This window comes from Aedes aegypti, chromosome 3, assembly GCF_002204515.2.
Source record: "Aedes aegypti strain LVP_AGWG chromosome 3, AaegL5.0 Primary Assembly, whole genome shotgun sequence".
Taxonomy (NCBI): Eukaryota; Metazoa; Arthropoda; class Insecta; order Diptera; family Culicidae; genus Aedes; species Aedes aegypti.
The window spans coordinates 365699494-365714148 of record NC_035109.1 but is presented as its reverse complement, the minus strand read 5'-3'; the positions used below and the strand labels follow the sequence as shown (position 1 = coordinate 365714148).

General features: G+C 42.7%; 1 protein-coding gene across 1 annotated transcript; it reads left to right on the top strand.

Moving 5' to 3' along the window:
- Positions 1-6112: 6112 nt before the first annotated feature.
- On the top strand, positions 6113-9522 carry LOC5564591 (origin recognition complex subunit 3). The gene is made up of 5 exons (XM_021851859.1): positions 6113-6269; positions 6335-6942; positions 7868-8141; positions 8205-9298; positions 9361-9522. The coding sequence occupies exons 1-5, from the start codon at positions 6243-6245 to the stop codon at positions 9455-9457; spliced, it is 2100 nt and encodes a 699-aa protein (XP_021707551.1). The 5' UTR covers positions 6113-6242; the 3' UTR covers positions 9458-9522.
- The last annotated feature ends 5133 nt before the right edge of the window (positions 9523-14655 follow it).

Sequence of the window (14655 nt, the reverse complement as noted above, 5' to 3'; positions counted from 1 at the left end):
AAAAAGTTTCTGTCACTCGTCATGTGCCTACTCGCTCCACTGTCAATGAACCAGCACTTTTGCTGATCCATTCCAGCCATAAAACACACACTTCTGGCACCACAATTTTCGTCCTTCACATGCTTCGCATTTTGCTTCACACGCGCACTGTCGTCCGGCTTCTTCTTATCTTCGCACTCTCGTTCTAGCTCCTGCTTCGCTAGCAAAAACGAACGACAGTCGCGACGCAAATGACCGGGCTTGTCGCAAAAATAGCATCTTCTCACCGGCGCTCTATCGTTGTGTCCACCCACGCTTTGCACATCGTTTCGCACAACAACACTTTTCATCGCCTTCGTCTCACACGTTTCGCCGGAACGCTCCCTCCGACGTTCGAACTCATCGATCAGCTTTGACTTCACAAGCTGCATCGTGATGTCGGCATCGGCACGACTCTCCAACGCCGTGACCAAACCACCGTACGAATCAGGCAAGCTACGCAAGATCATCGCAATCCGCAGCGATTCCTCCAGCTGTTGGCCTGCATTCGACAAACGATCGAATAAATCCTCCAACACCACCAGATGACTCTCAAGGTCACCTTCTTCCGCGAGATTTGACGAGCACAACCTCTTCAACAAAGACACACGTGACGTTACCGTGTTCTTCTCGTGATAACCACGCAACTGATCCCAAAACGTTTTTGCACTGTTTGCTTCCTTCACCAGTGCAAACTGGTTATCATCAATACACAATCCGATAGTGGCACGAGCTTTCCGGTCGTCTTTCGTCCACTGATCGGTCACTACAGCCGGCCTCGCATCACCGACCACATACCACAGCTCCTCCCTGGTCAGGAGCATCTCCATCCGGAACTTCCATATTTGCCAGTTCTGATTGTTCAGTCTAGCAAACGCAAACTTGTTCACATCCGCCATTTTGTCCACGTAAAATCACCACTGCGGAGAAACAACTCACACTCACACACGGCGTGATCACTTTCGCTCTCTCGGAACCTTTTTCCTATGCAATCCGGAACCTTCCCTTCGGCACTACTGGGCCTATAACCTGTTGGGCAGAGGTGGACAAACCACAACGCAGAACAGGGTCACCGAAGCGGAACGTGGAACCAGGATTTCGGTAGGAAAGAAACAACTACAACTTGACTACTGTACGCAACGAGAAAGCTTTAATAAACACGTCTGAACGGATCGAACATCACATTACGGATGAATGGCAAAACTTTCCATTCTCCCTTTCTTCCTTCTATTTGGCGCTCTCGCCGCCTGCCCTACTGGCGCATGCGTCGCAGCCTCATTCTCCAAATTCTACACATTCAGTGTTGCCGCTTTGCATACGAGGCACAATCATTGCATACTCCAACAATTTCGACCATTCAACAAACTGTAATCGAAAAAATTTGTTCGAAAAAATCGGCGTATTTTAATGGTTACATAACTTAACCGCCTATTCCCCACATTGTGATTTGTCCAAATACAATTCACCAAACTGTTAAACCTATTTATGGTAAGGTTGGTTTATTGTTAATTTGGGTGTTATAGGGTATTTTTCCGATATTGTTGCAAATGGTTGAGGATAATACGGCAAACAGTACAAGTATGGTTCATAATTATGCGGGTAACTAAAGAACGTGGTTTTAATGATCGGAAAAAATTAAAATTGAAAAGTACAGTACTACACTTGGTAACAATCAAATGCGGAATGATTCCCCTGTTGGCGCGCAAACACAAGGCTCGAGGTGTGTGCGCGTACGGTTGTATGTGTGATAGGGTCGTCATAAGGAACAAGGTGTACATACTTACTAAGAGGTGAGCATTGTACCCTTCAACACTCCTCCTCAATGCGAAGACTCATTACCTGGTGGGCTCTTGTCAAGTCTGAACAGCTTACGTAATCCCTCAAACTTTATGAAACTCAGCGTCCTGTCCATAACGCCCGGTGGTCTCTGGCTTGTCATGATACGCTCTGGTAGAAATTGCTTTCTGTTAACCGAATCATCTCCTACTCCGGATGGAATCCGGTGGGCCTCCGGTTCATCGATTGCGTTTCGAAGGAGTTTCGGATATTTGGTGGAGAAATCACACGCGAAGTTACTAACTAAAGAACGTGGTTTTAATGATCGGAAAAAATTAAAATTGAAAAGTACAGTACTACACTTGGTAACAATCGAATGCGGAATGATTCCCCTGTTGGCGCGCAAACACAAGGCTCGAGGTGTGTGCGCGTACGGTTGTATGTGTGATAGGGTCGTCAAAAGGAACAAGGTGTACATACTTACTAAGAGGTGAGCATTGTACCCTTCAACAAAAAGTACGGAAAATGAGACATGTAACGAAATTAGGGGAGATTTTGAACGTTAATAACTCAGTTGTTTATGAACCAATTATTACGATTTTAGTATCATTTGATCTGAAATGTATCTACGCATCGTTAGTAATATATCCGATAAGTGAATTTTGTTGTTTAACTATTGAAAATTTGATAAACGTTGACCCCTTTCTTATCCAACCAATCACGTTCGAGCACTTTTCGACGGTGTCCCTTCCCACTATAAAAGCAAACGGGTCCCTGCTTCTTCCCTCAGTCTTCTTTTTGCGGTCGGACTGTGAACACGGTCGGGCGAGTCATTCTCGCTTTGCTTTTGCACCCGCGTCACAGTCCAATTTGTGTCGTCGGAAGAGGAAGACGCAAGATTGATTTGCGGCGGCGATGACGATGGCTTGGGCGTTTCTCCGAGCGGCAAACTACTGCCGCTCGGAGAAGCGTCCAAGCCATCGTCATCGCCGCCGCAAATTTATCCGCGCTCCCAGATTTCGACTCGTGATCGATGATCAAGGAGCAAGCCCGTTAGGAACCAGAAGCCCTCAGAGTTACTGATCCGAGGATGCTGCTAATCGGGCGTCGGACTGGTGAAATCGCTCAAGATTCCAAGAGTGAGCATCGTTTCCGGATTTCGACTTGTGCCAGGGAATCCACAACCCGTTGCTGTTGTGCGCCATCCACGGACCATGGCAATCAACTGATCAATCCCGCAGTGCTATTTATCTGTGACCGCATCGAGGCTAAGAAAGCCATCGGCCCTTGTCAGGGCCATCAAATTTGTGGAAAAGAGTTGAAAGAATAATATTTCCTACCTTATTACATCTTATATTCCTCAATCAATCTCACAGTTTCGAACAAAATTTAATTTGTCATGAATAATTGATGGCACGACAATTTGAGACTATTCTTGGACGCCTTGCTGTGCCGTCGAGGTGAGTGCTCAACATTTCACAACGAATGTAAACTAGAGAGGCATTTCCAACAGAGTCTTTGATTTGCCATATTTTATGGGAGCATTTCGATTATGAAAATTATCACATGTAACAAAATTGCGTCATATTTAGAATGGTTTTGAAGAGAAATTCTGATAGAACAATTTTCGTCTTTTTGGCACCCATTAATTAGAAATTCACCTTCATACTAAGGAAAACTAGTGATTATCAATAGCTATCTATAGAATATTTAGTATATGTCAACCCTTCCAACTATTTATGTTCGATCAATTTCTCACGCATTATCATTTTCCGCAATTTTCAAGTAATTCTTAGCCCAACACATTATTGGCACATACCCATTTTTCAGATTGGTCGACTAGAAAGAGAAGAGCACGAATGGGAGGAGCATAATCTGCTAATCTAAGGGTATATAGCATGCTTCCTTCTTTGGATTCGGTTTCATTCCGTTTCGACTTCCGAGCTGGCAAGAGCTCCTCCGATCCTGTGCAGCGACGTCCTTCAAGCTAGCGATCCAGCGTCTGGTGATCGGTGGTCAAGAAGCAAGCCCGTTAGGAGGTAAATTCCAGAAGCTGATCCGAAGAGAAAAGAGCAGCGAATCAAGCGTCGGACTGGTGAAATCGTTCAAGATTTAAAGAGTGAGCATCGTTTCCGGATTTCGACTTGTGCCAGGGAATCCACAACCCGTTGCTGTTGTGCGCCATCCACGGACCATGGCAATCAACTGATCAATCCCGCAGTGCTATTTATCTGTGACCGCATCGAGGCTAAGAAAGCCATCGGCCCTTGTCAGGGCCATCAAATTTGTGGAAAAGAGTTGAAAGAATAATATTTCCGACCTTATTACATCTTATATTCCTCAATCAATCTCACAGTTTCGTACAAAATTTAATTTGTCATGAATAATTGATGGCACGACAATTTGATACTATTCTTGGACGCTGCTGCTGTGCCGTCGGGGTGAGTGCTCAACATTTCACAACGATTGTAAACTAGAGTGGCATTTCCTACAGTGTCTTTGATTTGCCATATTTCATGGGAGCATTTCGATTATGAAAATTAACAAATTTGCGAGCTGTTGATCAGCATCTGGTTTATGAGATTTCGGCTCGTGATAAACTCATCTGTGGTGCAGTCAAGAATCAAGCCCGTTACACACTCAAATTATTTTACGGATTCCTGTAAAAATCTCAACAGCTGAACAGTTCGGTGAAATAAATAAATTTACCGTACAATTTTTACAGTATTCGGTGAAAAATCACCGGAATCCGTAAAATTTCGACGGAATTACGGTGTTTTATTTCACCGAACTGTTCAGCTGTTAAGATTACGGTGAAATTCACCGTAAAGGCCCAAACGCAATGATAGCGGAACGGCAACGGAATGCGGAACCGGTTCGCCAGCATGAACTATAATCAGCTTGTCGACTCAGTGTTGATCCTATTTCATTCGTTGTCAGCTCAGTCGAGATGTTGTGATTCATGCTGGCGAACCGGTTCCGCATTCCGTTGCCGTTCCGCTATCATTGCGTTTGGGCCTTAAGAGCTTAGTGTGTAGGCATCATTACTACTATTATTAGACAAATCGAGCGTCCGGCTTGTGGTATCGCTCAAGATTTCAAACTTAAGCTACGTTTTCAGATTTCGACTTCAACCGTGTGATCTAATACCTGTTGCTGATGTGTGCCATCCACACCACGAAACATTCAACTGGTTCGTCTTGTAAGCAGAGAACTTATACAAATTTCTACACTTGCGTTGGGGATTCTTCGTTTAACCATGGCAATCAACTGATAAAATCCTGTAGTGCGATTCATCTAAGACAGCATCCGAGCTAACAAAGCCTTTGGCTCTTTTCAGGGCCATCAAATGTGTGTAAGAGAGTTAACAGAGTAATATTTCCGACTTAATTTATCACATTGCCAAGCAATGAATAATATTTCTCTCAAACCATAAGATCAACAAAGCGATGACTGAAGTTTTCATTATAATCCTCGAATAAATTCCTATAGATACATTGCTATTAAATATTCTTTAATTAGAATTACTTAGATTTTGCTTCAGCATGCTGAACAAGCCTCAATCACTACTATTCTTTCCAATGCTACCATATATTTCATAGGAGGTTACCAGAGTTTATATACACAGAGTTGCGCGAAGAGACTTCTTTGAATGCTTGTTCTTCTTCGTCTTCGAAAACAGCCCCTATCTGTTTTGCTGGGCTGCTCGATAGGTAGACGGTTTGACAGTTCGATAGGTAGATTTGGTTTCACTCTTCGCGCAACTCTTCATTCATAGACTCTGGAGGTTACTAATATAATTTCAAAATAATCATACAACCTGAAGTGAAATTTCACATTTTCATAGATAAATATGACGAATTCATCGGATAAAGATAATGTGTATTTGGGACATGATTAAACGTACACTTGGCTGCAAATCGTTATATACATAAATATTCACGAAAGTTTCGAGCACTGAAAACAGTATGAAGTCAAAACGAGCAACAAGAACGACATAAAATTCAGTTAAATTAACCATCGTGGTCCTACGTCACCAGTTCGTACAACCCCATAGGGATGTACCCTTATAGTTTTAAATTAAATTTTAAACATGATATAGCCATTATTTGAGCTGGAAAAATTGCTAAAGTAGTTACAGTAACATGCTCTTTCGTGTTATTAAATAAAAACAAGATTTCATTGAAAATTTTAGGACCCAATTACTCAAGTAAGCGGTCTCACCCCGTCTTTCCCTAATCGCTTGAGAGCGCGTTCACGGTATTCACTTATCTTAGTACTAAAAGCTGCTTGCTCCTGTTCTTCACAAAAACTTTCACAGAGATCCTTGAAAGCGCGCAAAAGTGAATTTGTTTACGTTTGTGTTCCGGTTGCACATCGGGAGCATCTAAACCATTTCAGCGGCATTTCCGGCAATTTTACCTCACTAACGATAATTATCGTTCACGATGGATTCTACCATATCAGTATCGAAGGTAAGCAATGACAATTTATCCATAGCATTCCCAATGACTCATAAAACCTAACTCAATCCTTACAGGGAGTCTTCGTGTTCAAGAACGGCGCAACCAAAGCGAAAACCCGTCGCCAACCGCAGAAATGTCGCAGCATACCGAACAGGGCCATCACGGACACGGTCTGGTACGGAAGCTACCGGAAAATGTGGACCAAGATTCGCGACCAGCTGGAGCAGCTTCAGTCGTGCAGCTATGGTAAAATTTTGGACGATTTGCTGAAGTTTGTAGAGGGCTGCTACCGGAGTTTGGAGTATGAGGGCGTTTTGCCGACCGCGGCTCTGCTCACCGGAATCAATCAAATCGATCATATGGCCCAGTTCGAAACGCTGGCCGGGAATATAAGGAACAACACGTTGTCCTTGGTGGTGTTGCTCCAGTCCCGGGATTGTCCCAGCATGAAGGCAGCCGTGGAGACACTGGTGGCCGGATTTGTGGAGGAAAGTCGTACCTCGGAGCAGGACGATAGCGACAGTCGAAGATTGCGGAGGAACCAGTTGAACTTGGGAGTGTTGCGAGCATGGTACCTGGAGAAGCATCAACACCTGGATGAGAAACCGAATCTGACGGTCATCGTGCCGGACTTTGAGGTATTCAGTCCGGAGGTCCTGCAGGACTTGCTGCTGGTGCTGAAGTGAGTATTGACTTAAAACCAATTAGGTACCTAATTATTAGGCGGCTCAAAGAAAAAAAAAATCAAGGTTCAAAGCCGCTTTTACGTCTGTTCAAAAACTTATTTGAAGTTTATATGGAGATTACTATGGAAAGTGCCAACCTTTTGTGTTCAGCGATCTATCTCTTCGTCATGATATTTAAAGGAAAAGTGAACAAATTCTTCTCTTGTAAAATCTTTTCAGCTACAACTTTGATAAGGACCACATTTTGATTGGACGTCAGGATAGATTGTTATTCATCATCATAAAGTGGGATTGCATGTAGCATGCAACAGTGGGTCTCTTTACGGATAGAATAGACCAAAGCAGTGCTGTTAAATGTCAGACTGTTAGACAAATGTAAAATGGTTCTAGCACCTTCCCATGCGGAATACAATATCAGCAAATATGCCCAACCGGTAGTAATTCAGAAATGATAACCAGGAAAACATTTTTCGATTACTTTTTTTGTGGGGATGGAAGATATTCGGAATATTCAATAGTCAAAGTCACGTGATATTCAAAATGTGGTCTTCGGCCAAGTTGTAGCTGGGAAAATATCACATGAGAATAGTTTGTTGTCTTCTCTATAGATTATTATGACGAGCAGTTAGAGGACTGAACACAAAAGCTTTCGATATTAACTTCTAGTAATTTCATGATAGTCTATCATTTTACTGCCTTTGCCATCTGTGATGCAATTAAATAATTCTAATTAAGGATTCTTTAAATACAAATGTAAAAATTGGTTTCAATTTTCATTGCCTTAAAATCATAATTTTAAATAAACCTTTCAATTTAAAAAAAAAGTTCATTTATTCTACAAAAAAGGTATTAATAAGCATATTTTTAAAATTGAGCTACTGCACAGCCTATTGCAAACTTTGTTTTTATTTTAATTTACAGTTCCTATGCAGCGGAATTGCCATTCGTGCTGGTTTTCGGAGTTGCCACCTCAGTTGCCACGATTCACAGCGTGCTACCCTACCACGTGACCAGCAAGATCAAGCTTAGCATATTCCAGTCGGAACCGTCCGTTGCCAATTTGAACAAGGTTTTGGAGAGCGTTCTGTTGACGCCGTACTGTCCGTTCCATTTGTCCGGTAATATGTTCAAGCTGCTGACGGACATATTTCTGTTTTATGATTTTTCTGTGAAGGGATTTGTCGAGGGATTTAAGGTAAGTGGGACCTATGACAACTGTTTCATCAATTGGTTAATCCTCCATTATTTTACCTTTTAGTATGCCCTTTTGGAACACTTCTGCCGTGGCCCGATATACGCGCTATGCAGTGCCACTAGTGACCGAGATGAGCTAGAAGAAATTGTGGATCAATTGAGCGCGGCCGATTTGGAAAGCATTCGCCAGTTGCAATCGTTTAGACCGCTGATTGAATCGCTGAACAATCCCCAAGAAGTAATAGATTTTCTAACAAAAGACGACTACTTACGCCGGATGCTGCCATCGATTTTGATCGACGTGCACAACTTTTGGTTTAACTTTCACTGTGCGATGGAGATGTTGCTAGTTTTGGTTCACGATTTACCCAAAGCTCCTCTTGGGAAGCAGCTGAGAGAGTTATACTGCCACTGTATCTCATCAGATGTGACTCAAACTGATGAATTCCGGCAGTGCATGCAAATGGTGTCGTTCATGTCCAAAGAAGAGCTCCTAGCTAAGACGTTGAAGGTCATGGAGGTTTGTATTGGTTATGTCGACAGGAACGATGAGGCCTCCGATCAAGGAGTAACGATTTTTGAAGTGCAAACGTTGGAAAAGATCATCAATGATTTGGAACGATTCTCAACAGAAATCGCCGCCGCCAGTATGGAGCGAGTAACTGTTATCTCATCGGATGCCAATTTGATTTCTTCGCCCAAGATGAGTCGACAGGAGTTGAATCAAAAGCTACTGAGTGCGGCTCGTCAGCCGAAGACGGAATCCCCGTTTATGCAATCCGTTAGTAACTTAGTCTCCTATTTAACCCACGATGTGTTCCGAAAGCACCTTCGGCCATCCAGTAAGACTACTCCTTTGATTGAGCTGTTTGTGTTCAGTGATTCGGCTACGATTCGGCAGCACATGGTCGGAGTGCCACGTGCTGCAGTTCACACGGCGCTCAACAATCCACACTACTATCTGCAGTGCGAATGCTGCGAGATGGATGAAGACGGCAGTCTGGTTCAGACACTTCCGGACCTTTCGGTGGCTTACAAACTGCATCTGGAGTGCGGACGAATGATTAATCTATTCGACTGGCTGCAAGCGTTCCGTACGGTAGTGGACGAAGCCGGACCCGATGACGATCAGGAGCAACAGGTTGATCCCAAGATTCAGTATGTATAACGAAGCAGAAATGTGGTTGGTATTTGGTTTAACGATTTTGTATTTATTTTAGAGCACGGTTCACAAGGGCTGTGGCTGAGCTGCAGTTTCTGGGCTTCATAAAATCGTCGAAGCGAAAAACTGATCATGTCGCTCGGTTAACGTGGTAACTTCTATCATATTTTAGTGTTTTGTATGGTTTCGATAGTGAATAAAGTTTTGTAATTTATTTAAATCAATGACTTTTTACTTCCTTAGCCAAGTAACAATGTCCGCGGCTACAAAGCAAAACCATGCCGAAGGTGTCTGCATTTGATTACCGGTCAGTAATGTCGTTGTAAAGAACTTCGATGCCATTCTAGAGGGCAAAGGTATTGACTATTGGTCACTAAAACGGTACTGTCTTGTGGAATACGGGACGCCTAGTTTTTCGTTAGCCATAATATGAAAAATAGACCTATTCATATTTTCAAAAATGTCTGGAAACTCCCCAGTCAACCAATACTTTGATTTTTCATTGCGAAATGAACTTCTGGCCAAAATTACACTCAATTTAGAGTAAATTTAGTTGTGCTTCAAATCAATTATATGTTTTTGGGCTATTTTCAAGCTTTAAAAAATCATAACACCAAACGAAACATCAAAATTTATCGGAAATACTTCTACATAGTAGTTTATCCAATTCTACGAAGTTTTGCCGAACACAATTTTATGATTGGAGCAAGTTTTAACATAGTTTGGTTGAGGTTTGTATCTCGAGGTTCTTGAAAATCTCTTTTTTCGGGAATTGTTTTCACTGAACAGCATGCCTGCATGAAAATTTCGGATTTTTAATTTCCAGACATGATGACAATGCATATCTAAAAGTCAATCCCGTTCAAAGTAACCATTTATCTTACGAAAATAAATTGTAAAAAATAGGTAATTATGAAGCACATTTGTAAATCCACTGTGGGTGAGCCAAGAACACCACCGTGAGCTTCAATGAATACAAAAAATGAACACGTTAGCACTGCCTTATTTCAGTCGATGATGATGATTGTTTTCAAATCGTTCTAAATGATCAGTGAAATGCGATCAAAACAATCATCACTCGGAAAGAAAAAGCAATGCTAACTTGTTCAATTCATTCGTTTCCGGTACATGTGTCATGCATGATTTAACTATCATCAGGTTGCGATGCGGTGCTCGATCTTTGGACATTTATTGTAATTTATTGCCTTTAGCAACATGTAATCTGTTGATGGTCAATGAATTCATAAATGTATTATGTTTGATTCCCGTTGACTAGGGCCTGAAAAAATAATACCAATGCACGTTTTATATACCATGTATATTGAGAAAACTGTAATTTATGGGTACAGCGGAGTACAAATTTGGATCAAACAATGTTGAAACTCAATTTAATCTTGTTAGCGTGTTCGACAAACTTTAACAGAATATTTATTTATTTTATCTTTATTAAGAAGACTTTCAGCCAGTGGCTGGTTCGTCTCCGTATTAACAGAATAGAATTAGCTTTCAAATAGTGGTGATAGCAAGTGGTTTTGATTTTTCACATGCTAGTTATAATTTTTCAAACCTTGAAATAAGCCCAAAAACACATTTTCAACTTGAAGCATACTGAAATCTTTATCAAATGAGCTGAAAATTTGACCAGACATTGTTCTTAACATGAGAATTCCGAATACTGCTTGACCGGTAGATTTCCAGACATTTTTTTTAAATATAAACAGGTCTAATGAACACTAGTGGAAATATGCTATTTTTAGCTTGCCTTGAAAAGACTGCCTTTAATTAAGCAATAGGTGTTTATTGTTATTTTTTGTTCCTTACACACTAAGCTCTTTTTTCCGGAAATCGGTGAATTTCACCGTGATCTCAACAGCTGAACAGTTCGGTGAAATAAAACACCTTAATTCCGTCGAAATTTGACGGATTCCGGTGATTTTTCACCGAATACTGCAAAAAAATACCGTACTCCGTTAATTTATTTTACCGAACTGTTCAGCTGTTGAGATTTTACAGGAATCTGTATAATAAATTAATTGTGTAATTCAATGTTGCTGAACAACGATCGGAAACGCGAGGCACGATGAATTTTCGTAGGCATCAAAACAGAATCTGCGAACAAACACAAATAACCGTTCGTAAACGCGAAAATGAAAAATGAATTTTGGCGAATGTTGGATCGCGAAGATGCGTCGATCATTGTTCACGAAAAAGATCCATCGCAACACTGGTGTAATTAGTATCATTTGTATTACATTCATTTCTTATATCTAGGTAATCTGTGTTAGATAACACTGTCATCCTAATTTGGTAAAACTAATTTAAGCATTTATTAACATTTTGTTCAGCTTATTACGTTTCATTTGCCGTAGCAGTTCAGAATTTTTACAGATTAGTGGGTTCACTGGGTTCACTGCCCTAAATTATCCGCTATTGATCCCAATTCAATACGATCACGCTCACCAATAACACTATCATGAAGGGCAAATCGTCTTGATAGCGGTGTTAGTTTGCGTGGGAGGGCTAACAAGGGCTCAACAGCAACATTTTCGAAAAAAGGCTCGAGACCTCTTGAGCCCTTTTCAAATGTTTGTGCAGAATTGTGGTAATTGAGCTCTCGCCGAGCGTTGTCACGAACACGTGCGCAAATTTGCTGGTTGAAAATACTGCCGTTTGATTTTGCTGGGAACAGCTGATCTTTGTTTATATTTTCAACCAGCAATCTTTAAGTAGTGTTGGTGACATGTAACGTGTATGTACACGAACGCAGAAATCACTATAGAAAAAAAAAAGATATTATTTGACATTTGTTCCAATGTTTCAATGTTGGATATTCTATGTAACTCATTAGAACTATACAAAGGAGGAAGCTTCAGAATCATTTTCAAAATTTTATTTTGAATTCTCTGCAGAGCTTTCTTCCTGGTATTACAGCAGCTAGTCCATATTGGTGCAGCATACATCATGGCTGGCCTACAAATTTGTTTGAAGATCAAAAGTTTGTTCTTAAGCCAAAGTTTTGCTTTTCACACAGACAAACAGACGTCACACTCTTTTTTTTTTTTTTTTTTTTTTTTTTTTTTTTTTTTTTTTTTTTTTTTTTTTTTTTTTTTTTTTTTTTAAGCAATGGGGGGATAATCTGCTCAACAGACGCCGTGTGGGGTTAGGGACCATTTACTACATGCAAGCAGTAAGGACTACACCCCCGACCCACTAAACCATTTCCATTGCCGCCAAACCCTTCGTCTCTTCGGGACCACCAAGAAGGCATTGCTTCGGAGAGGGGCTATTGCACATCGCATCCTCCAGGTTAGCTGCGTAGCCATGCAGCAACGAACATCGATGACACGCTTAGGGGGGTCCACCAAGGTAGCATGCTGGCGCTTTGCCAGCTTCCCAGGTGGTCCTCACCTCCCGTTGTCCGCTGAAAGCGGGCAGGGTCGACCACTACGCCCGCGCCCAGCTGCACCGCAGGTATCAAGAACTGATACTGCGGGCTTCGCAATTTGACCTACTGAAGGCTCAGGCCCTATCAGCTAGCACCAGCTGGGATTGCTGACGAAGGGGCCTCCACCTGCCCCGAACAACCAGAGGCTCGTATCCACCCAGTAGGCCGGCGCCACGACAGCAGCGCTACCAGGATGTTCTCCCCGCGGCCACTTAATCGCTGTAAGGGTCGATTTCGACCGTAGGGCACCGGTATGACCTACGTAGCCAACTGCGAACCCTTGGACCACCTGTTGTTTAGCGTCTGCACTAGCCACTCCTCGAGTCCACTCGCCACCTCCTTTGCAGTTCCGAGACGATGTGGGTGATAGCCGATGAAACGGCATTCCAGCCAAACTCGTCTTCACACATCCTCTGGACCAAATTGTCCGGAGTCGTGTCCCGACCGCATGTGGCTAACATGCGGTCACGCATTGTGCGGAAACGCGGGCACACGAACAAAACGTGTTCCGCCGTTTCCTCTAAACCTGCACAAACTGGACATTCGGGAGAACCCGCATGACCGAAACGGTGTAGATACTGTCTAAAGCAACCATGGCCCGAAAGGACCTGTGTCAGGTGGAATGTTAGTTCCCCATGGCGCCTATTGACCCAGATATCTAACCTCGGAATCAACCTGTGAGTCCACACTCCCTTGGTGGAACTGTCCCACGCACGCTGCCATTTGACCATGGAGGCCAGTCTGGCAGTCCTGCGTATGCCTCTTGTGCCGCGCATTTCGAAGCACTCTATGTCTTCCATGATAAGGATACCAATAGGCACCATACCGGTGATGACGCAGAGTGCATCGTGTGACACGGTACGGTACGCGCTCGCAACCCTCAGGCACATTAGCCTACACTGAAATGAATTTTATTGTAGAAACTACTGAATCCATGGTAGAATTAAGAACTGCACCAACGATTTTCAACCGACTACATTAATCTGTTAACTCTACCAAAACATAGTCAACATCACTACACAAAAAAATTTCTTCTGTTAATTTAACCAGAGTTGTAGTATTTATGACTAGAAACATTCTAGATTTGAGAAGTTTAGCATAATACTTTTGAACACACTGTGGTGTACGGTGGGTGTCACGGATTGAAATACAATGCTTTGTACTTGATGCTACTATGGACATAGTCAAATTTACTGCACTGGTCAGTGATTTCCACCAGATTCTAGTAAACTTAACATATTTTTGTAGTCGGTTGAAAATCGTTGGTGCAGTTCTCAATTCTACCATGGATTCGGTAGATTATACAAGAAAATTTGTTTGCGTGTATAAGTACTCTCTAGCTTGCTACGGTAGCTCTTGGTACTTAAGGCCGTGCCCCAAGCCGGGCCACCATACCTCAGTATGGACGAGGCGACACTGGCCAGAAGCTTTCGCTTGCTGGCGTACACCGCAGAGCTATTGGACATCATCCGGGACAGTGCCACAATAGCTGTGGAGGCTCTCTTGCAGGCATAATCGACGTGGCTACCGAAGGTAAGCTTATCGTCGATCATCACCCCCAAGTGTTTGACGGAGCGCTTCGAAGTGATCGTGCAGTCGCCTACACTGATCACCGCTTGCTGCACCGACTTTCGGTTGTTGACAACAACCGCCTCAGTTTTGTGGTGAGCCAATTCCAGTTTCCTGGAGCTCATCCACTCCTCCACAATTGCGATCGAGTGGGCTGCAGTCAATTCCACTTCTTCGATCGATTCACCGTAGACCTCCAGCGTAATATCGTCGGCAAAGCCAACGATGACCACACCCGCCGGGAATTTTAATCTCAACACCTCGTCATACATGACATTCCATAACACCGGGCCCAGGATGGAACCTTGCGGGACTCCTGAGGTTATGTGAAAGCACTTC